The following is a 25,345-nucleotide window of genomic DNA, read 5'->3' on the forward strand; positions in this document are numbered from 1 at the left end:
TAAAATAAAAGAAAAAAAAAGTGATTCAAAATTTTGTAACTATGTATTGTAATTATTAAAATTTTTTATATTTTGTTTAATTGCCAACTAGATAATTAGTAATGACAAAAGAATTTGACGTTTAAATTCGTAGGTTTAGAATTCGTGTATTTAGATATTTAATTTTTGTTTACATAAATGTTGTAAAAGTGGATGGTTTGTTTACTTATTTTTTTTTTTTTTTGTAGAATAGTTATAGATAAATAATAGCAAAATAATAATTCATGTAAACGTGAGTAAAGTTGGTTGAGAAACCTTTATGAGGCCGGTATAAACATTGACGTAGCAGAACAGCACTCGGTATTAACCAATCAAATAACGCGTAATACAGCCCGACAACGCCCAATCATGGCGACCGCAATCAATTATTATTATTGTTATTATTATTTTAACTATTTATGTATATCATGTACATGCTAATTAACTAATTCATAATTACTCATTAATAAAAACTGTTATTATATTTTATCAAATTTTTTTATCGCTTTTTAATTATGCAATTATTCGGAAATTTACGCAATGATTTTTTCAGATAACAAACGGTTTTTTGGAGATTAAATAATCTTAAAAAAATTACAATTAATAAATAAAAATTAATAAGAAATTCTGTAATGAAATTACGTAAGCTGCTAATTCAGCACCATACAAAATGTCACCTTACCATGACCTCAATTTTAAATGGATTAATACAATGTTTATTATCGAATACTCATATTTACAATTGCACAATTACTTTATATATCTATACTAATATATATATATTTATATACATGTATTCTATATAGTTTTTTTTAATGCAGTATAAGCAGTCTTATAATTACGTAATTATATCATTTGTATTTGTTAATTGACCTCATTGTTTCATTACCTACATATATAAATATTACATTTTCACATTAAATATATATATATATATATATATATATATATATATATATATACATATATATATTTTTCTTAAGCTTTTGTAACAAAAAAATTATTCAATAATTATTTAAATATAATTTAAAAATTGACTGAATTAAATAAAATTAATTTGACTATTCTCCAACTCATTAACTTTTTTTTTTTATAAAACAATTTAATTAATTATGATAACTCTTAATTAATGAAAATTTCATATTTTTTAATTAAATTAATTATAATAACTTAATTATAAAATTTTTTAGTCAATACAAAATTATTAAATAAAAAAATTTCAATTTTCTTAGCGGGAAATTGTAAAAATATTTGAATATTTTTGAAAATTAATTTTAATTATTATTAATAATAATTAAATTAAAAATTTAAATAAATAAAATCTAAGAAAGGCGTCGTACAGTTTATTATTTCTTTTTCAACATAAACCCAAAGCTCCGCCTCCACTTTAGTAAACGTCGCCTCCCAACATTACGCGGTTACGGCGACGCTCTTTCATACAACAGTCCTCTTTGAAACTACAGCAGTGCTATTTCTCCGTAGCTTCACTCGAGTAATTGCCGTTCAATATCGTACGCGATCGCTCAATTCAAATTAACATTTAAAATTAAAAATTTTTAAAAACCCACCCCTTTTTAAATTACCCGCCACTCTCGACACTAAAGTGACTACGTTTAAAAAAAAAATATTAACAAGATCAAGTGATTTGTGAAAGGTGAATAATAAATATATAAATAAATATTATTAAGATTAAAAGTAATTAACGAGAAAGTTTACAAATATATCCAAGTTATCATCTATCTAGCGGCAACAAACTCAAAAATTCAAATAAAAATATTTAAATTATTTAATATCATTTATTGATAACACACTAATTGTTTTATAAACATATAAACATCCTTATCATTGTTATTATTGTCAACATAAAATGAAATAATAAATAATTCAATATTTATTTTTATTACAAACTATTATAATAAATCAATTAACACTTTTTAATTTCATCTTTATGTGTTCTTTATAATTATTTTTTTAAATTATTTCGTTACTAATAATTGCAAACATTTGTACCAGTCAGTTCAGTGTCAACGATTAATGTTTTCTTTAACAAGTTAATCCATTATTACTGTTTGTACTCAAGTTAAACTTGTATGCAATCTCGGTGATTTATAATTAGTGCCATTAATTAGTCTACTGGTTTTAAATTTCAGTTGAAAACGAAATATTCTTTTGCTTCAATCCTTTAATTCATTTTTTTTAATGCACACCTTGAACGCGAAGCGGTAGTACTTCACTGCCGCCAAATTTTTCATCTTTTAAATTCGTTTAATTCTTTGATTCAGTTTATAAATTTATTTTTAATTATAAGTCTTCTGCTTGAGTCTTTTACTTAAAAATAAAATAAAATGAATGAATTATTATTGAGCTTTAAAGATGAAAAAAAAAGTGAAGTTTATTAGGGTAAGAAGGGTGTAGGGTAGGGTATATATTTATATTTTGGATCCGGTGTTAGAATGTTTAAATATTTTAGTGCGATCGATTGCCGACGGAAACACTTATGGATCTAAAGACCGCCGGAAAAAGATGTTAAGAAGGCGCTAAATGTTCTTGATACTGCTTAATACATATAACTAAAGTGTTCAGCTGTCGCTTATTTGTCACCGCGAGCCGCTTTTTTTTTTAGATTTTTTTCTCGTTAACACATTTGTTACATTAGCCGTGAAAGAGACATATCTATATATCACTGTTTAAAAACCCTTTAATTTTATTTATAATATTTTTATTGTTTGTGATTAACGTCTTAATATTTGTACACATATTATTTAAATAAATAATATTTTTTTGTTATAGATTCAGCATTTATGTAATCGCGGAATTTTATGTCTGAAGAATATAAAAATAAGTTACGGATTTTAAAAAAATTAATCGGATCCCGGAGATCAAGGGTCACTGTAAGCAACCAAGTTCACGACCTTCAGATTGTCAGTTATAATGTATTATAATTATCAACACTTGGATTATTATTATTGTTGTTATTATTTTAATAATATTGTGACTTGTTGAACAACAATAAATGTTTATAGCAACCCTATTTATTTGAAGAATAGGGTTTTTTTTTTGTTTACAAGTGTGTCAAGTGATGAAACCCGGTTTCGAAATTCTTAAAATAATTTTAGTGACGTTAAAAATTTGTGAAGTAATTTTATATCGGAATGTGCTTTAAGATTAAGAGTTTTTAAAATTTTTTTATGAGTTATTATATTTCTAACACGGACTTTAGAATGGTATCTCATGTGCTTTCACCTTCTGGGGTAAGTTTACATACTGTAAAAAATTAAGAGTAAATTCAGAGTGATTTGAATTTTATTTAAATCTGCATTCACTCCGATTTGGAGTTTTAATATTAAATTAAAGTCCCCTTCGGAGTAAATTTCACTCCGGGTTTACTCAGCTAATTTTTTTACAGTGCAATTCAAAATTTTAATTTTTATATTTAAATTGTGACAAAAACAAAATGAGTATTGATAATAAATATAGTGTGGTATAAACAATGTTAAGGTTTTTTTTTTGCTTCATAAAAAAATTCGATTGTAAATTCTGAATGAACATATTTTAAAACCCGCGTTCAATACAATATCGATCGTCAAAAAAATTTCAATGTCATTTACAAGAATTATATTACAATATTTAATAATCAATACTTACAATTATTGATTATAAATAAATATTTAAATTTTTTGACTGTCTGATTTATGAACTTCGGTAAAAAAAAAAGCCAAGATAATCAAAGAAAAAAAAATCAAATTTTTATGAAACTTAATCTCTTTAAATAATTTTTACAACTTATTATTTATCACATATTATTATAGTATAATATATAAATCAGACAAGTTAAAACATGAATCAAGTTACAAATAAACGGTCTAGTTCCCAATAAACTACTTGAGATGATAAGTTTTGCCAAGCATAATGCGATGTCACAACAGAGGACGCGGTGTTTGTAAGCCGCGCGACAGGACTTCAAACATCCCAGGCCACCAGCCAAAAGCTTACTTATCTATTATTTGAATCCTGGATATTTAAACATCATATTTATTATTTTCCACACTTATATATAATCCATCAGCTCTTTAAATTCATTTTTCCCGGAAAAAATTAAATAACTGGCATTTAATTTTTAAATGAATAATTAAATCTATTGTCATTATTTTTTTTTAAGGACATACAGCAAGACAGTCTGGGAAGTCCTAGTTTAAGTAGCCTACAAGATTCACCGCATTCATTGAAAATAAAGCAAGAACCTTATCAGTTATCGCCATCACTTCCTGCCCTTCATCAAGGTAATTTTATAATTTAATGGTTAATTATTATTAAGATATAAATATATGAGAGCAATAAAAAAGGATTGGACATAAGTTTCCAGTTGAGTTCACTTAAAGTTCTAATAATACTTAACTTGTAGAGGAGAAATAAAAAATAAAAAAAAGATATGAATGTATAGTAAGAAGCTGAGGATGAGGGAAATGAATTAAATAGACATGATGGACCGCGGGAGCGTGCGTGCCCTGATCTCTCTTCAAGACATTTAGTCACACTCTCGTGACGTATGAGCTGTACAGTGCGTCGGAGAGTTGTTGGGACGTACATATGTATACTCATCTGTTTCTTAAAATTAATAGTTTATATTTGTAGACATCTTCATTTAAATCCTTATTTATATTACGAGCTTACAATAAATTACTTTAAATATATATATATATTTTTTTTTTTAAATTATTAATTTTTTCTTGGGAGTGCAGGGAGGTCGCAAGATAATTAGTAAAGGTTTTATTTAATCGTATTGTGTGTCGTGATGACGATGAAAATCTCGTAATAAAAAATGGTATCGTCTTACGTGTACTCTGAGTTTAAGTTTAGTTTAGTTATAGTTTAGTCAAATGAATTAAATATCGTACGCAATCGGAAGCAATTAAACGGTTAGATAAGAATGAGAGTTTGCTCGTATATACAATCTCAAGTATTATGTTACTTATATTATCATTTATATATAAATATTTTTTTTAAATCGCAAATATTCAAATGATAGAGAGAAAGTTTTTGTAATTAAATATTATTTGTTGACTTTAAGTAATTTATTTGTAATGCCGATTAGTAGTTTTTGTTTTTATTTTTTACTGATAAAAAGTTGTTTACAAATCGGGATTATATTAGATGTCAAAAATTGGATCATTTTTTTTCGGGGTAAGATGTCACGTTATTACATTTTGGTGGAAAAAAACTGGAACCGCTGGATTGGAAGAAAAAAAATTATTTAATAGATTTGATGTCTGTACTTAGGGTACTTATGGTGATATTTATAATAAATTAATATTTTTTATATAAAGTTGTGTAATAAAAAAATAAAAGATGTAAATATTAGAGTATAAAATTTTAAAAATAAAGGGTGTACTTAAAAATGAGAGCTAGAGGATAAAGACAGCTCAACTCAAAAGAGCTATGTATATTTAATTATAAAATTTATATATATATATATATACATATATATGTATAGGTATATAGAGAAAATAGAGGGCAAGAATTACGGGTCGCTAATCTTGGAGAAGCGGCTTTACGGTGACCTGATATATGGTGGCAGCAACGCCATACCACACATTCGTATTCGATGATTTTTATTCTTTACACTTATTCTTATTCTTAACAACTCGCGTTCTTGTTTCATCTTTCGGATGGAGATAACTTTTAATGTAATTGGTTGAGTGCGTGTGCGGTGATACTGTCGGCGGGTAAAAAGTTTAAGAGACTCAGCAGCTGAGTTTTACCATCTTTTTTTTTTTTTTATTAATATTATATATACATATATTATGTCGCTAGATTAACTTTTCATACAAGACTAAAATTTACAGCACGCGATGTTAAAAAAAGCCGGTCTGTACTTTTATATATATTTGTAATGAACTTTGATGACTAAAAATTTTTCCCCTAATGAGTTTATAATTTTATTTGTTTATTTTTAAATCGGGTCGTCAATGTACACACACACACATACATGTATATATAAATATATAAAATCTTCTTTTTTAAAATTGATATATGTATATTTATAGATGCGTAGTAAACAAGGGCATGCTTTGGGGCCAATCAGTTATACGCGAGATAAGAGAGATATAAGTAACATTTAATCATAATACATATATAAATATAAATAAATAATAATGCTAATGTGTATTTTTATTTTTGTACATATAATAATGCATATATTACGTACGTGTTATAATTTATAAAACATTTAAATAAAATGTATATATAATATTTATATATATATATATATATATATATAAATCATGTATGTCTTGTATCGTATGTTTGCTTGTAGTGTTTAAAGTCAATGAATTTACTGTCATAAACTGGCAATTATCCAAATAATTATTTATCTGTGTCTATATTATTTGCTACATTTTATTTGCTTAGTTTATTTACAAGTAATGTTTATAATTTATTCACTTTGTCATTTACTATAAACTTTTTTTGGGAGTTGTTATATAATTTTAATTAATAGTAAAGATTAAGTTAAGAGGAAATATAATTGTGAGGAAAATTTATGGCAACTGTCTAGTTGAGCAGTTTGCAATCGTTACGTTATATACATATATATATACATATGTATGAGGTCGAGATCCGTAACCGATTGACTGTTTGTGAAATGATAAAATGAGATGCGCTATCATTTTAATGATGACCTATTGCCCTGGCTTATTGAGTTCCAGATTCTTACACGGAAAAATTTTACATTTAATACTTATTCATGTAACAGTTTTTTTAAAATTATTTTGATGTTCTATAGATACTTAAAAATATTTTTTTAAATTTATTAAATAATTGTGAACAAGTACCAGCTTTCATTGAAAAAAAATTATCAACTATTAACCATTTTTTTTTTTACTCAAAATGAATCTCAATATACAAAAAAAAATTTTTCATAAAAAATTTGAATTTCCCGGGTTTATAAAAATAAATGTTATTGATATGATTTTCATAATAATTAATTAAATATTTAATTATTATTCGAAATAAAAAATGAGAGAGTGAACTTAGAAGTTTTCCATGACTCAAAAAATAAAAAAAATTTCTAAGTCTAAAGTAGACTGAGATTTTTATCTCTATAATTAATATTTATAAATTTACAATAAATTTGAAAAAAAAAATCGAATTTTAGTTTAAATAATTACGGAGTATTTTTATGATTTTTTTTTCGATAATTTTCAAGTCAAAGTTGAGTTGAATTTAAGTGTTAAGTTACTATATACATCCCATACCAATGTGAGTATATATTACATGTATACATATATAATTCTATGAGGTTTAAAACTCCAGAACCGTCAGAATTGCTTCGTAATTCTTAAAACTTTTGAAAATATAACTGTACCTTTTGTATAACTGCATGAAACTGTTAATGTTTTATTTAAAATATTAATTTTTTTTTAAATTTAATATTTAAAATATTATATTATTAATGTTATTAGTAGTATTGATACATTGATGGAGACGACAGAGAGATCATAGGTCAAGTTACATGAGTATCCTATCCTCGGGCACTTGTATCAGGGCTAATTGTATCTACTGAAATCATAATATCACGATAGCGACGAGCACGTGCCCGTTTACTTAGTTGGGTTATATTATATACGAGGGATAGGGAGTCAGACTGAAATTAAAGACTTTTATAAAAAAAAAAAAAAAAAAAGAAAAAAAGTTATTTAGCTAAAAGTCAATGTTGCTACTCTGCTACATGATCTATATTATCTCGCATTCTTGACGAGCAAGCGAAAAAAAAGCTCGCGTGCTTCTTTATAAACATACGTCCAGATCATAAGACAAGACACAAGTCATAATTAACACCTGACTGATATTAGAGACATTTTATTACACATACTACTCATTATTTTTATTATTTTTTGTCTTAAGTTTGATGACTAATTTCATTACGAGTGATCCCATTTTTTTTATCTTCACATAATCCAGTAATTTTTTTTTGTCTGGTCGAAGTTCCAAGTTTATAAATTCGGAGGAAAAAAAGACGATTAAGAAAAAAATTAATTGCAGATATTAATTTTGAAAGATTTTAAAAAGTTGATAAGATTTAAAAGCAAATAATTCTAGTATTTTTAAAAAAATTTTATCAATAAAATTTTCAAAAACTTTTCAACTTAATTTTTGTGTTAATTAATTTAATTTAAATATTCATTATATTTCCTACAAAAAAAAATTATGCAATTAATTATGAAATTAATTTATAATTGTTATTTAAAAAATAAAAAGATGTTTAAAAAAAACAGTGATGAAATGAAGTAAACAAAAATTTATGACTAATTGAATAATTTGTTACCAAATATTGTTATCGTTATCAATATAAATATTAATAATAACAATGAAAAAAAGTAAGGGTAGTTATTTTAATATTTCATCATCTACAATTTAAATAAAGCGCTCATTTCATTTCACAGTAACTCAGTAGAGTACAATATTAAATCCAAGTCACAATGTGTGATGTCATGGTTGGATTAAATTACGCTTATCAATGCTAAATATTTAAGTCGTAGCATTTTACGAATGCTAAACTCTCGATGATTAAATTTTTAAAAACTTCAGCCTCGTCATTATGACCTCCGAACCTAATTTTCAATTATGCTGAAAGTAGCTGATTTAAAAAATTTATTTATTTTCAATGGACAGAGCAAATACTGACAAGCGACAATTTTAAAAAATCCATATGAAGAATTTCTAATACATTACACACCTAGAGAGGAAAGAAGGGCATTTCAATCTAAGTGTGTAATTGACTACCCGAGCCGAAAAATGGCGCATGCGCTAATTTTTATCTTTTGTTGACAACTTGGAAATTAAAAACAATAAAATTGTCAGATCTCGGCTGCTATTTCAGCATCATAATTTTTAATTTACAATTTACCATTTATGTAACATTTAAATATTAAACTCACAATCAATATAAAAATATAACACACGTCATAAAAAATATATTTAATTTAAAACAGGAATTGACGGCAAGTTTATTTAAAAGTTTAAAAAAACAATGTTATGACAGTGTCTTTAATGTCTTTATTTGTTTTCAAAACATATATAAAATACTTTTTAAAAGCATGCGGATCTTTTGAGGTAGATCAGTGCAAATGTATCACAATTGTGGATATATTATATTTGTTTATTTGAATTTTTTTTTGTTACAAATATAATAATATTTTACTAGTGAGATTTAAAAACTAAACCTCTAGCTGTAAGACCCAGTGAATGAGGATAGAAATTTAAGTTTTTAAAATATAAATATATAAGTTTAAGCCTCGTTTTATTAATAACAATTGGAATAAAGTGTTGCAAGCACGTTCGAGATATTTTTTACGGTAGTTAATACACATAATAATAACACACTCAATAACCAATAAGTATAAACAAGATTTGATTTTCGTTAAATGAAACGTGACTACGTGGTCGCGTGGTAAGAAATCGAGTACTAAAATAAATTTTTGTTTATCATACCGAATAATACCACAAACCGGGTATTATATACTTATATATATACATACATATATAATTTATTGCTCCGGATCTATCTTTGAAAAATAAAAATAAAAATACTTTTATAATCTCATTGAGACGGCGATAAAATTTTTGATAATTTTATTTTTAAAGTTTTAATTGATCGTAGAAAATAATAAACTTGTTTACTACTTTTTACATATATACATATTATATCATTTATCATTATCGCGAAGGAAAAAAATATATACATAGATATATGCGTACACGAGTTGAACTTCGAGTCGATTTTATTCGTTTTGTATTATTTTATTTTATTTTTAACGACCTAATTGTTTATAGCTCGATCACTTCCACCAGAATTCTAAGAACTCTTCGGACTCATAAGTCCGGCCGCGGTTATTTAGCGATATTATAATACCTTTGCATTACTAGTCCATTGATTTTTATTGTGTTCAGTTTCTTTGAAATTGATAACAATATTGTGTGTATTACTCAAAGGGGCAATTGCTTTTCTCTGAGAAAAGTACGCCTTGGAATTTTTATTAAGAATTTATATTCGACTCCAATTTTTTTATGTAGATGATATCATATATGGAGTGAATGGGTAATGCTAGTACATTTTATTAAGTCATACAGATATTAATTTAAAGTTCATTAAAAATATGAGCTGCTAGAAAAAAAAATTTTCAACTGACTGTAAAATCATTTCCAAAAAAAAATTTTAAATTAAATTTTTTTATCATCAGTTTTTAAAAATTTGATATAAGATAAGAGACCCAGTACCCGATCAGGGAACTAGTACCCGACCACTTATGTATTTGTCTATCTATATTTACTAAATTTTACTAAGTATAGATATACAAATATAAAAAATCGAGTACCAGTTCCCAGATTGGGTACTAGGTATTTTACCTTAAATATAATTTTTTGAAAATATTTTTATTCAAGTTTATAATTTTTTTTCATAAAAAAATATCAAAGCTTACATGAAAAAAATAAAACTATATAAAATACTATTATTATAAATGGTAATTCTATAATTTATAATTAAAACGTAAATAATTATAAGATAAATATTAAAATTTATTGTTTATACAGAAAAAATTAATATTTGAACTTTAAAAATTGAAACTTAAAAAATTAATGACACGTATTATAAAATTTATGGTTTTGAAATTAAAATTCCCTGTATTGACACCCAAGTTCCGGGTTATAATTTTAAACACTGATTTTTAAAGTTTATTTTTTTCTAAGTAGCTTTGTTGACCCTTTCATAAATTTTACTATTATTATTATTATTTTTATTTATGTTTCAGTAAGTAATTATGTAACAGACATGTCTACAGGATGTATGAGTACACCAAAAGACTTAGATATGACAGTTAATAATTTTACACGAAGCCTAACGTCTCACTCGCATTCGCTGGACCATCTTCACAATCATTTAAATCACAGCAGTCCAAGATCGGCAATATCAATGCACTCAACAAGTTCTTTACATTCGTCGTCGCATCATCATCATCATCACTGCGATGACAAAACGGGTGCATCGCCGCCAGTTATTCTCCACAGCTCAACATCCACCAGTACCAAAACTTCAAGCTCTTCAACGCCGAATGCCTCATCCACAACCGCTAACAATAACAACCCTACATCAGCCAATAACAGTGAAGCCAGTACCACCGGATCTATTTCAAATAGCAATGAGGCTTCCTCGACGTTAATAAAACCTCCTTATAGTTACGTCGCTTTGATCGCAATGGCGATTAATCATACTCAGCATAAACGAGCAACGTTAAGTGAAATTTATTCATACATTACCAATAAATTTCCTTATTATGAAAAAAATAAAAAAGGCTGGCAAAATTCAATCAGGCATAATCTTTCGTTGAATGAATGTTTTGTTAAAGTACCAAGAGAAGGTGGTGGTGAACGTAAAGGAAATTTTTGGACTCTTGGTAAGACATTTCTTGTCTTTTCTTCTTTTTTTAGTCTGATTAAATAAAACTTTGATTCGGTTTTAAATAAATAGATCCACAATTTGATGACATGTTTGAAAATGGTAATTACAAAAGACGTAAACGTATGAAGAGACCATACAGAGGTACATCATATCATCATAAAACATTATTTGGTGAACCTTATCCAACGGGTCATGTTCATATTGGAGCAACTCGTAACCTGTTTGCACATTCGCCACCTTCTTATGCACCAACTGCATATACGAGATATGATACCAGGTGACAATTTGTGTTATATAAATTTTAACCGTACACTGTAAAAAAATATCAGAGTAAATGCGAATTAAATCCGGAGTAGATTTAAAGTTTGCAAGATGAATTTGTTTTATTAAAACTCTGAATCGGAGTGAATGCGAATTCAAATAAAATCCATATCACTTTGATGAAAAAAAAAAACTCTGTACGTCAAGTGATTTTTTTTCAAACTCCGAAACTCTGAGTAAATTGGGATTGAAATAAAATCGATATTCACTTTGAATTAATTCCCAATTTTTTACAATCTGTTAATAATTAATTTTTATTTTTTAAATTTTAATTTCCTTTTGGTTTTTAAATTTTTAAATACAAATTTTCACTGAGTAAAAAATCGGATTCAAAATTTGTGGGATTCGATGGAAATTGAATCAGAAAAGAAACATTTGATTTCTATATCATTGTCATTTCTAATATTACTGTCTACTCCAGACCCTGGGGTTTATTTTCTTCTTTGCATTTTTTTATTTTTTATCGCAATCTTTTAACATAAAGTTGCACGCATTAGCAATTAAAATTTTTTAAATATCTAGCACTAACACATACAGTAACAGTTATAATGAATTAGTAAAAATTTAAATGCCAAATAAAAATTTCGAAATTGGCCGTGTATATAAAAATATATTTTAATATTATTATTGTGTTTGATTGTTAAAAATAGCTCGTGGAGTCTCCCTCAACCTCAGTTGTCATACAGCCACTGTCAAGCGGTTAGTTTAATTAATCATATTTATTGGATCGTTAAATAAATTTAACTTGAAGTTTTAGTATATAAATAAAAAATAATTTTTACAGCTCCAACCCCAGCTACAGCCAATGCAGTCGATGCAAATTCCCGCGATGAATGGATACGGACAATTTAATTCTTTAAGTGAGTCTCTTCGCCTCTATTTTGACAATTATTAAAACTTATAGAAGTACCAATGTTGACGGCGGATCAAAGCGTTTCAAGGAAATTACATCGACGTTTCAGGTAGTACCACCAGTTCACCGGGTTCTATGCCCAGCGGTTCATTTGTAGGAAATAATTTCGGTAGTTGTTCAAGACGTCACGACACATCGGTCACTGCTGATACCATGTCCGGAAGATGTTCTTATTGGCCAGATAGTAAGCCACCATCTCATATTATTCATTACTAACACATATTTTTTATAATATTGAATATTAAATATTTCCAAATAAAGAAGGAGCAAATTTGGTCTTTTGTAATTTTTTATAAATAAAAACTCAAGCAGACCAAAATGGAGCAATTAAAATTTTTCTCAAAAGTTATACTAAAGATCAAAATAAATATCATGGAGTAAATTGAGCCTCTTAAAAGTTTTAATTCAAAATTTTAAAATAAAAAATTAGTGATTTTTTTTTATTTTAAAATGAGAACTTGATCAAAATTTTAAAGGGGCAGTTTCTTCCTCACTGTTCTGATTTTTTTACTTAATCATTTTGTTTATCACTCAATATTTATTGGAATTAATTGATATCATCTAGTGATCAATGTAAAAGAAGAACCCGGAAGTTCAACAGTTACGTCCGGCGGGCTTGGATCTATTGGTGTTGGCAGTACGATGGTCGGCTCCCCGATGTCAGCCAACGTCTCATCAACAGGATTCCCAAACATGGATTTCCAAAGTCGTCCCAAGTGTTACATGTGAATTATCAACGGACCCATTGTAATTTAATCATAACTCAATTTTAAAAAATCAAAGCCATTGAGAACTTTATCCGTCGGCAAATTAAATTTACCCTTATTTTTTTTTATCATTTATACGTAAGGAAATTTGTTGTTTATTTTTTTTCAACCCGAAAAAAAATCACCAACTGTTCAAGTAATTTTAATTATCAATTAAGATAGTGAGTAATTTTAATTATTATTTAAGATATTCATTTATATTGAAAACTTTAATTATTAAAGATGTAAATGTATTATAATCATTTAAATATTATTATTATTTAAAATTTAATTAAAGATAGATTTTATTTATTACTGTGACCAATAAATTAAAAAAAATCTGAGGGCAGATTCATGACAAATATGATAAAGAGACAAAATCTATTTAAATTATCTCGATAATTTAAGTTTATTACATTCATGTATGCAATTATATAAATAATGTCATTAATTAATAATTAAATTTGTCATGTATTTATTAAATAAACATTTATTTATTGCTCGTAACGCTCTTGACTTTCTTTATTTTTTATAATATGAAAAGGAAAAAAATTAAATAAAAATATTTATAATTTTTTTTAAGTAATTGATTAAAATATTCTCATCGCGCGCACACACATACATAGTTCATTAACATATTTAAATAATTATATGTTATTCATATTGTTTACTATATTATATTTAAATAATAAAACAGTTGTGGATTGTGGAATTTATGCTATCATACGTATTTATATTTAACATAAAGAGCGTGATAATTTTGCGGATTAATCACTGTTATTTTTTTTTTCAAGTAATATCTGTGTAAAAAATATAATTATTTGTTTACATAAATTGATTTTGAAATCGCGTTATTTTAATAACCGATAGTGTAATTTATTTAAATAATTGAGAGCTGAATGAGTTTGTTTTTGTTTTAAATAATTTAAGCGCGTGATTGCAATTTAATGAAAGTTATTCTTTTGTAATATTTGCGGAGATAAAAAGGGGAGTTTGCATCCACAAGCTCCTCCTACAGCTACAGAGGTTCTCATAGTTGATAGAAAACTTTTTATCGTTCCTTGAGAGTTTAATTAATAGTTATTGGGAAGTAAAGAGTTGATTATTTCAAGATCTTGTTGTTCTTTTGTTAATAGGCTGGATATTATTACGAAAATATTTAGTTGAAAAATTTAGGAGCAGTCATTTAATGAATTGAAGACTTAGAATTTTACTTATGCATTGAAATTTTTTTTTTTGAACCAAACATCCAATAGAAATTTTTAATAAAAATGATTCAGTTTGAATTGTGATTTTAGTTGAAAAATTGATTTTAAGGTAAAGAAAAGAAATTTGAATAATTGTTTGGATGTATGGTTTTATTTTTTATGGACACAAATTGGAAACTTTTGTCCGATTTCAAAAGTGAAAAAATTTTTATAAAAAATGTACAAAATTTTAACTTTTAATTGTTTATTTTTTTTCACCAACCGAGCGAAGATCAAAATAATTTTTAAAAAATTTATATTTTGATAACATCATTTTTTAATTTTTGGAGTCTTACATCCAAACAATCATAAAAATTTGACGAAAAAAAATTACATGTAATTTTTTTGCAGTAATATTTTATAGAAAAATTTTCATTAAAAAAAAAATATATATAATTTTTAAATATATATGACTGTAAAATTATTTTGAAGGTATTGCAGTAAATAAGTCTTAGATATAAAATTTTTAAATAATCCTTTGATAGCAAAGTTTTTGGTAGGAATGTCACTAGCCATTTTATTTATTTATTTATATGTATATATTTTTTTTTATTATTATTACTATTATTATTTTCTTTCATTAGTCATTATATAATTATGGGAATGATTATGTTTTTTAAATAGTCGGCTTTTAAATGGAATTCACACTTGATTTCACAAGTTACGGACCGATAGCCTACACGGTGGCCATAGAAACAAAATTAGAATCGGCTTAAGAAAGTCGTAAACCAGAGAAGAGTACGTAAAACACGGGTTGAATGATGCGCGACAGCTGAAAGTCCAAGTCGGCTACTATCGGGTTATAAATTTTTTTAATTTTAATTTTACATTATTCATTACATTACATCACATTATATTATTTTCTGCATAAATTAATTTTAAGTCCTTCCCTCTACTCTCTAATTTATCGCCACCTTTGTTTATTTTTTCCAAATGAAAATTTCACTGCCTCCTATCTACCGTCTATTTACCCGAGGACTTTTTCAAAGGATTTTTAATTTTTTTTTAGTTTATGTCATAAAAAAAAATATAAAAAAAATGTAACGCGAGTTTTAAAACAATAAATTTTTTATTTCCTAGTTAAGGTTTATATTTTTTATTTGATTTGTATTGATGGCTCAACACAAAATAAAACAGGGCGTTCACTGTTCTCGTGACGGTTTCGAGTCGCGAGTAACATAATAAAATCTGACATAAATAACTGGCTCGAGGCGTGAGTTAAATAACGTAAATGATCGCGTGGACCAGCATCACTACATAAGACTCAAATGTATATTATTATATTACATACTCTTCTCATATACATATACATATATACATATGAAGTGATTGGCTCGCTCTAGAAAGTGTGTGTTGTTTGTTTGTTTATTTGTTTGTAGGACTAAGGATGTCATAATGACTCCGGTAATATTTAACAATCGTTACTTGATACAGTATAAAATAAATTTTTAAATTCAAAAATAATATCACCAAATAAATAAAATAATTTGAAATGTTTGGTATACAATGGATAGTGTCTTTTAAAAACATACAGCCAACATCAAAGTTAGTTTATATATTTTAATGGATGATAGTAATTAAAGAGAGTAAGATAAATTATTATGAAAATTACTAAGCGGCCATTTACACGCCAACTATTTGCATGTCGTCACTCTTATACGAAACTTATTTTTTTTTTATCTTTTATCTTTTCTCTTACTTACGATCATTAGCTGTTAATAACACAAGACTGAGATTGCTCTCTTTAAACTTTTTTTTTTTATACTTTTGGGACACAAAATCAAGGAAAGGACTCGCTTGAGTATTTAGTCGTGTTCGGAGTGAGAGAAACGCAATGACGCGGGCAATTTGTAGTCAGATGTCAACGACGCTATTTCTGTTTTCTCGTATCATATACACATATATACACATATATGTATATGCATATGTAGGATCACGAAAAACGAGTACAAGAAGCGGGCGGACGTTTAACTTTAACATAATATGAGCAGACTGCTGCTCCAGACCCTCAAGACGACAATATATTATATGGCGCTTTTAAATTTTTATTTTTTGATAAAGTAATTTTCCGTTTACACGCTCATGCTTTTATTTATTTTTATTTTTCTTCCGTTCTTCTTATTACAAGGTGTCATTTTGTTTTCAAATAAATTATGTCTAGTTGTTAAATATTTAGGCGTGGGTGTTACTATTCTCTCGAGACATATAATGATGACAATATTTGTTACATATTTATCAGCATTAATTTTTAAAAAATTATAAATGTTAAAATATTTATTTGAAATAATAAATTAAGAGAGTAATAATTAAATGAGTGAGTCATTGAGACATTTGGTTGGTGAAATGTAGTTTATGCAGTAATGTAAGAAGCTGTATAGTATTGGTGCAGTCGTAGCTTTGATGATTAACAGACACGTGCCAAAGTATACAAGAACGTGAGTATATCGTTAAGTGCTGACAAAGATCGGTCTACTCGGCACATGAGCTGTTGACATCCTACACTGAAGTACACTTAGACTTTTCTCACTTTATTTTTCCCATTATTCTCAACACACTTTTTAGTGTCTAGTTTATTTGGATAATTTAATTTTTATAGAGAAGAGCGAGAGAAAAAATTCATTTCATTGAAAATTAAAATTAGTGGTCTGAGAAAAATTAATTTTTTTACTGAAGGAATTGATATTTTTAATCAACATTTAATTTTTTTTCTAAGTGACTTAAAATCATAACGTTTTCATACGTGGCAGTAAAAAATCAAGGATTTATTTTAGCAAGGACTAACATAAGCTGTCGGCAACAGTACCAGTAATAAAAAGTACTTTTAATTGTAATAAATGATTTGAAAAAGGTATATATGTAATGTTTAGATAATAATGATTAGATACAGATCATGTATCATAACTTACAATGAAGATTTGTAAATTGTCAGCCTATATATCCTGTTAACGATTGACTCATCTTGATGCATTAACGGATATTGTCCTATGTTAAGTATCATATTGCAGCGTCTGGTAGCATGTACAGTTTACATATTGTACTCATAATATAGAATCAGATCGTATCGTGTGAACATGACCAGCTGTTTAAGACAAGACACTAAAATTTGACACCTACTAGTCTATTAATTAAATCATTTCTTTATCTTCTGAAATAGGGGAATGAGGACTAAATTTAGTTATCTGTTTCGTGTACAAAAAAAGTCCAGTTGAATTTCGAAATTTGAGATAGATTTCAACTTTTTTACAACTTTCATACTGATAATTTGAAAAATCGAATATTTAATACCGATTGATATGAAATTAATATATTTTTTGAAAACGTCGGTATCAAATTTTTTATTTTATCATTTAATTCTATCCCATAATTTATTTACTTCTGTTTTGCTGTAAGTATTAAAGTTTTAAATTGTATCAAATTTTTAAATTCGGCTGATCAAACTTTTTTTTTAATACACGAACATCAAGGGGCAAAAATAGGACCATTAAAAAAACGAAAAATTCAAAATAAACTAAAAAAAAAAAAATTAAATACTGAATTGATTGAAATAAATGTTAGACATTATGCCTGTATATTTATTTATAATTTTATATTAACAATTAATTATACTTATGTACTAATGGTAATTATTACTAAATACCACATAATTGATTAATTAAAGACGATAAAAATGTGCATATGTAAAAAGAACTATTAATTTTTTTTTTTTAATATTACAATTATTATTATCCTCTTCTATTAATTTATTTTCCTTCCTCCCATATTTGTCGGTTCAATTTTAATACTTAAATGACAGATAAAATGCTGAGGAATGGCCGTCAAAAATAATATTAAGGATGTCGTTTTTATCAAAAATTATAACAATATTTTATTAATTAATTATTAATCCTCGCCGAGCAGATCCTCATCGAGATTGACATCCTGTAATTATTTATTTATAAAATAATTATAAATTTATTAATCTAAAGTAAATAAATTTTTTTTATTTATGTAATTTATTAGTCACGGAAATATTATGTGATCATTATTGTTGATGTATGTAATCGATACAAATTGAATGTGAATGAAGGGTATTTGGTGAAAATATATATGTATATATGTGTGTATGTGTGTGTGTAATGCGTTCAATGTTTTAGTATGTTAGCCGAGAGCTTTCGCAAAAAGCCCTCAGGTTGTTTATTCTATCAGCAGTCACGGTGTATTTTGTTTACAGCTTTGTTGCCATAACATACTAAACCCCACCGAGTTAATCCTACGATAGAGTCGCAGATCGTAGCTGAGCTATGCGTTTTGTCACGCTTTCATACATTAACTTATTTTTTATTTATATTTTATATTCCATCTCAACGTTTATTTATTTTATTTAACAATTTTGTTGTTAGTAAGTTACGTATATCTAATTTACGAGTTTAACAAATAAAATTCATCGTCGTATAATATTATTGCTGTGTATTATCAAACGATTAAATGTATCGATAATTTATATTGAAGATTGTTCATGAAAATAAAAATAAATTATTATTTTATGCAATTTTTAAAAATACTAACGCCTAATTTTGTTTTAATTAAGATTTATAAGTACGCGTCGATTTTAGAGTCGGTCTTTTTCTAAGATCAAAAATTAATAAAAATTTTAATACTGGGGACATGATTACTTTGATATTTTTTGTTATTCTATGACTGTATAATGTTGATAATATTAAACAGCTTGCAAATAAAATAATTTTTTTTAAGCTACGACAGAATTACTTTGAATTGCAAAATAATTTTTAGTTAAATTTTTTCTGCGAGTAGACGCGTCTTTGGAAAATCTAAGAAGTAATAATTTTCACGCAAAGAAAAAAAATAAGACATAGGTATTATAGTTTCGAATAGTAAAAAGGCGCGACAAATTGAAAAGTGGAAATAGGGTAGAGGTACCATTTTTGACCACGTTGAGGCCAGTTTTGGACACTTGAAAAACTAAAATAAAATAATTTGTAAAAGACGCAATGACATAATTAATTTTTAAAATGGGTACTAAGATACTTTTATCACACAGTTGCAATGGAATTTCATTTTATACTTTTTCATTAATTCAAATAAAGTATTAAATGTCCAAAAATGAAGCAGTGACCACAAATAGCACTTCAATCCTATCATAATTTCAAATATCAAATATTGTCGGCCGAAATTTGTTTTCTCAATTTCGTTAAACTCCTAATTGACATCTGTTACGAATTTTTTTCAAATCTATCTCACGGCCAAATTGTAAGAATGCATGTTAACGTATTTTAAATTTTTCAAAAATTTAAATTTTGCTTCATAAATATTTTCTCATTAATAAAAATCATATTAATTATTTTATTACTAAGATTGTTTCATTTTAGTTTCTATAAAATTATTTAAAAAAGCAAAATAGAATTGACTCATACGAAAAAAAACATGATTTCCACGGAAAAAACCTTTTTTTGATAAACGATCTATAATTGAATGTTCCCCTCATAAATTACTATAAAAATTACGTTTAATATTTCCTCCATTAATCGTTGATGTAAACAAAAAAAAAATAACATATGTAATATAATGAATGCTAAATGAAAATCCATTAAATATATTTATGTAAATATAATTAATTTGTAAATGTAAAATGACTAATGTTGTGTATTGCTCGAATTATTATGAGTCAACATGTCGTGTAATTGATATTTAAATTTAAAATATTAAATGAGTTTATAAGTAAATAAATTTATAAAAATAATTAACTCACAGTAGTGTCGATATTCTCATCGAGCTCAAGATCCAAGTCCAGATCCTCGTCCTCTACAGTTAGAGGTCTTGAAGTACTCGTGGGAATTGTGATTTTTTCCGGCACGAGAGGTCTCATGGACTGGGCGTCGGCATGATCTATGTCGAGACCCTGTAACCTACTGGCTAAATAATCGGATTTTTTATCATCATCCGTTTCATTATGGTGAACATTTTGTTCACTTTCTAGCATTTCTTCAGCTGCTTTTCGTTCAATATTTAACTGCAAAAAAAAAAAATTATTATCGATTATTAAAATCTGAAAATATTTATTTTATATATGAAAAAAAATGAAAGTCAACGATCTATAGATTATCTTAATAACCGTGACTTAATCGTAAACATATTACATTGTGGCTATGAATGACTATAAAATTAATAATCTAACGAGACTAAATAAAAATACAAGGGATTAGATGGTATGTTGTTGGTATTATACATTTACAAGTGTAGATTGTGGGCTGATTATACTGAGTAATGGATTAGTTCCGATAGGATTCGCACAACATAAATGTAATCAGTTTACTGTTACGCAATCATCGTAAAGTGTGTATTGCGAATTAAACTTTAAAACATTGGATTTGATGGATCAATCTGGCCTGTTTAATGTAATCGTTTTATCGCATAACGATTCATGCATAAATCAATTATACTAAAATTAATAAATACCAAATAATAAAACGTTAACTATTTTTTTTTATTCAATTGAGATTAGCTGGAGAAAATTTGAATACGTGTCAACTATCAATGATAAGGTAAATTAATGAAATTAATAATTACCGGCAATGTTGGGAATTGTGATGCTGGTATTTTTGTTTTGTACTCATTTCTCAAGTACTCTTCGACCTTTAGTGCTTCTCTGTAACCTGGGAATAGATTTTCGTATTGCTCTGGATCAGCTAAACTCTGACCGGCTTTTTCACTCACTGCAGACAATTTATCTTTCCACAGTTTAACGACATAAGATATTTTACTGGGCGCGTAAGCACGTGCGAAAAACGCAGCCTCGGGGATGCGATCAGTTTTTATCAAAATTTCTAGACAATCGTCAACTTTGCCCAGCAAGAAGTTTGACAAAAATGATATATTATTTTTTCCACTTTCATCAGCAGCTTGCCCGAGTTTTTCAATCATGCCGGCATTGCCAGTACTTGTTGCGAGTAAAAGTAACCCACCAAAATCTTGTGCATGGTGTAGACATTCTTGGGCAAGTCTTAGCTTTCCTTTCTGAGTGGCGAGTGAGGCCAATTGTTGCCACTTTTGTTGGCTGCTGGCTTCTTTGGCGAGAGTGTGCGCGGTCTCAAGATCACCAAGAGCAAGTGCGAGCTCAAATCTGTGCTCGGGGTCCGTGGAAACTTCGAGTGCTTGTCGTTTGAAGCCTTGTTTCTCTAGGAAATGAGCTACTCTAGTACGGTGTTCTTTGGGTACTGTCGGCAAAACGCGATCAGCTGTTTCAAAGTCTTTACGCATAACCGCCGTCTGGTACTCCAGGACTGAGAGTAAAAGTGAGTAAGACACTATTCCTAATTCTTTGTCACATAAGTACAGACGGTTGTCTTTGGGAACGTATCCAAGGAGGTACATGGGTCGGTCTAAATGGGAAATAGTTACTACTTCCCCGCCGACGAAGTAATTGATGCGATTTACACTGTTGGTATAGATGAAACAGTCTCCGATCCAGCAACCAGTCTTTACTACTTCACTCATTTCCGCGACCATTTCGAATGCGTCTTCAATATCTTCAGCATTCTCGTCGGCATTTGCAACTACCTCGCTGTGGTACTTGAGTATAAAGTATTGATCGGTGGTTGCAAGAGCTATCAGTGATGCATTTTCAGCCCAGTAAACGTGAGTCGGTTGAATGTCGATGCGTCTTATGAGTCTCAGGTTCTCCCAATCAAAGAATGACAGCCCAGAGACTGATGAAACTCCCAAAAGAAATCCACCAAATATTCCTGTAATTGAAATAATTAATATATTTAACTATAAATTTTCATATAATAAAAATAAATTACCATCAACACCAAAGTCTGGTTTCAATGCTTTCTTTTCCTTGAAGTTTTTGAATACTTTAACAACTGACGAGCTTTCACGTACAGCATACTGACTAGAATCAGCAGCCCAAACAAACTCCAAAGCCTGGCCAAAAGCTTTGTTTCTCAACGCCATTGAAGTATAAATAATATATTCTCCATCCCCGCAGACGACGAGGAAGCGTCCATTGGGATTGTGTTGGATTGTCTGAGGATAAATTTCACAGGCGCCCATATCTTTAACTGCCAGCGGCAAGCGCTCTCCATCTTGCACTTCTTCTCCCATAGCTTTCAAATTAACCTGCTGTATTTCGCTATGTCTTGCCCAAACAATTTTACCACCCATCGAGTCCATCGACACGGCTGGCTCTTCTCTTCCAACTTTGATCATCACGCTTCCTTCGTCGTAACCTATCGCCACATTGTTGGACCCACGCATACTGGAAATAGTCCAGACCCGCTCGAACCCATAGTTGAGTGAGGATTCTAATCTGTAAGTGCCTGCATGCCATATTCTCACTGTCCCGTCCTCGGAACCCGTTAACACAATCGGAAGCTCGGGATGAAAACAAACTGCAGATATGTTTTGTGTATGTCCTTCAAGAGTCTGCACACATGTTTTGTTTTGGTAATCCCAAATTTTGACGTATCTGTCATCTGCACCAGATATTAAATACGGTTTATCGCCTCCGTGATAATAATCAACGCAATTTACTCCTTTCTCATGACCTTCGAGAGTGAAATTGGCATTTGACGATCCAAGTTGCCAGACTTTAACTGTTCTGTCGAGTGATGCACTTGCAAATGTATTGTTGTCTTTTGGATTAAATACAACTTGCATCACATAATGAGTGTGTCCTTCAAATATCTGCTGTCCACGCCATGATTTTTCCCAATTCCACAGTTTTATTAACATGTCATCTATTAATTAAATTAGACAATAAAAAAATTTAAGCATATACTGATTTTTCAAATTATTTCATGATTTTGCACTTGTCAAAATCAATAAGCTTTCAAATGGATATTAATATTTGTCTTATTGTTCATCAACCATAAAACAAAATTCAATGATGAATTAATTTAATAGATAATTTAATTTAAGACATAGATTCCAGGATGCTCATTTTCTTATATTAATAATGTATATAAATACTAACCACTGCTTGTAAGTATAAAAGGTTGTGTTGGATGTACAGCAATACATCTGACATAATCACTGTGTGCTTCAAATGAATGTACACGTTCCAATGTATTGTAATTAAACACGCGTACTTGCATATCATCTGATCCAGTGACAACCCAATTTTTCCTGGGTACAAATTTCGATGTTCTTACCGGAAGATCACATACTTCAAAGGTTTTTACCAGTGTCTGTGTCTCGTGGTTCCAGATGTTTACATTTCCTTGGTAAAGCGAACATAACATCCAGGGTTCTGTTGGATGAAGATCGACACTCTTTACTCTGTCAGACCTTGCGGTCAATTTCCTTTTTATGTCTAGTCTCAGAGGCTGAAAAATTTTTTTTTATTATTATCGACGGATTGTTATCAATTATTATTGTACAGCAGATAATTTAAAGAGGTTATATAGTGGGATTTTAAATAACTATCGTTGTAATTAATTTTAAATTAAATAATTTAACAGTAAATGAGTACCATGTTAAATAAATTAAAATTTTGATCAAGAAGTTGAATTAGAGATGATGAAAAATCTGAGGAATAAAATGTGTGGCAGTTTTGACGTGTCTAAATAAAGAGAGGAAGTGTAATGTTTTTTTATAGGAATTATGGGGAGGAAATTGTTGAAGAAAGTGGATTTAAATAATTAAAAATGTACTTACCATTGTCGATTATTTTGTAATGGATTAAAAACAGCAATAATATTATTTATCTTGATAAAATATATATTTTTAACAGATCTAAACAAGACACCGCTGCCATGAAGTTAAGACGTGGCTAGTGGTTCTAAAAACTCTGAGTGGCGCGCGCATCGTTCGGATATTTTTTTTTAAATTTGCGGGACCAATTGAATGAAATTCGACGCGTACTCACAGTAAGAAGTGTTTGGTTATTAGTAATTGATTAACGATTACAGTAAAAAATTAAAACGTAACGTTGAATGTTTTCATCAACAAAATGTATAAAATGTTTATGTGTGTACGTCATTCCTTATTCAATATTGGTAGGAAACGTAGGGACGAGAAAGTATTCCTACCATCAGACCACCGATTTATAGAGTTGACGAAAATTCAAACAGATGGAGCTTGATGATAAAAATTTAAAAATATCGCGGGAATATCGGGTCGGAAATGTTATAAATAAGATCAATAATGATGAGTATTTTAAGATACAGCTGGTCATACATTCAAGCTGTACGTAGCCTCGATTGGAAACTCCGATTGAACCAATTGTAAGTCAAACGGAATTTTTAATCAGGAACTTACCAGCGTACAAATGCGCATTTGTATAAAAAAATTGTATCCTCAAATGTCTTCCTTAAATAAATTAATATGCTAGTAAATTTATATACAACACATTTATGTTGTAAAATAACTATATAAAAAATATGATAACTAAATAAAATTATATTGTGCATTGAACCCTTCAGAAACGAGAAAACTGTACGCTACGCTCTATTTCCCAAAAAAAACGTTCGTTAGATTTGATATTTTTAGCCTAGAGTAGTAGATCATATCATATTATATCTCTAGCTTTTCAAAAATTTTATCAATTAATGAAACCCTTCTTCCAGAACATGAAAACTTCATATTTTCAAGGTGGTCCGGAACAACTCCACCAATAATTTAAACGCTTTAATTTTATTCCCTA

At 28.1% G+C, this 25,345-nt stretch overlaps 2 protein-coding genes across 3 annotated transcripts; one reads left to right on the forward strand and one right to left on the reverse strand.

The window, feature by feature from the left end:
* Positions 1–1,463: 1,463 nt before the first annotated feature.
* On the forward strand, positions 1,464–13,898 carry LOC103573378 (forkhead box protein D3-B). 2 transcript variants are annotated; one of them, XM_008552445.2, is made up of 9 exons: positions 1,464–1,672; positions 2,809–3,269; positions 4,178–4,298; positions 10,827–11,468; positions 11,543–11,750; positions 12,445–12,493; positions 12,579–12,654; positions 12,727–12,891; positions 13,273–13,898. In XM_008552445.2, the coding sequence occupies exons 2-9, from the start codon at positions 3,207–3,209 to the stop codon at positions 13,434–13,436; spliced, it is 1,488 nt and encodes a 495-aa protein (XP_008550667.1). In that variant the 5' UTR covers positions 1,464–1,672; positions 2,809–3,206; the 3' UTR covers positions 13,437–13,898. The 2 variants fall into 2 exon arrangements, with proteins under 2 accessions (XP_008550667.1, XP_008550668.1); XM_008552446.2 differs by having other exon boundaries at positions 12,757–12,891.
* A 4,337-nt stretch (positions 13,899–18,235) lies between these two features.
* Positions 18,236–24,610, reverse strand: LOC103573377 (coatomer subunit beta'). The gene is made up of 6 exons (XM_008552444.3): positions 24,358–24,610; positions 23,675–24,026; positions 22,500–23,438; positions 21,265–22,439; positions 20,447–20,707; positions 18,236–18,618 (listed from the first exon to the last, which is right to left on the reverse strand). The coding sequence occupies exons 1-6, from the start codon at positions 24,358–24,360 to the stop codon at positions 18,580–18,582; spliced, it is 2,769 nt and encodes a 922-aa protein (XP_008550666.1). The 5' UTR covers positions 24,361–24,610; the 3' UTR covers positions 18,236–18,579.
* Positions 24,611–25,345: the final 735 nt, after the last annotated feature.

The sequence above is a fragment of the Microplitis demolitor genome, chromosome 1, assembly GCF_026212275.2.
Source record: "Microplitis demolitor isolate Queensland-Clemson2020A chromosome 1, iyMicDemo2.1a, whole genome shotgun sequence".
In the NCBI taxonomy this organism is placed as follows: domain Eukaryota; kingdom Metazoa; phylum Arthropoda; class Insecta; order Hymenoptera; family Braconidae; genus Microplitis; species Microplitis demolitor.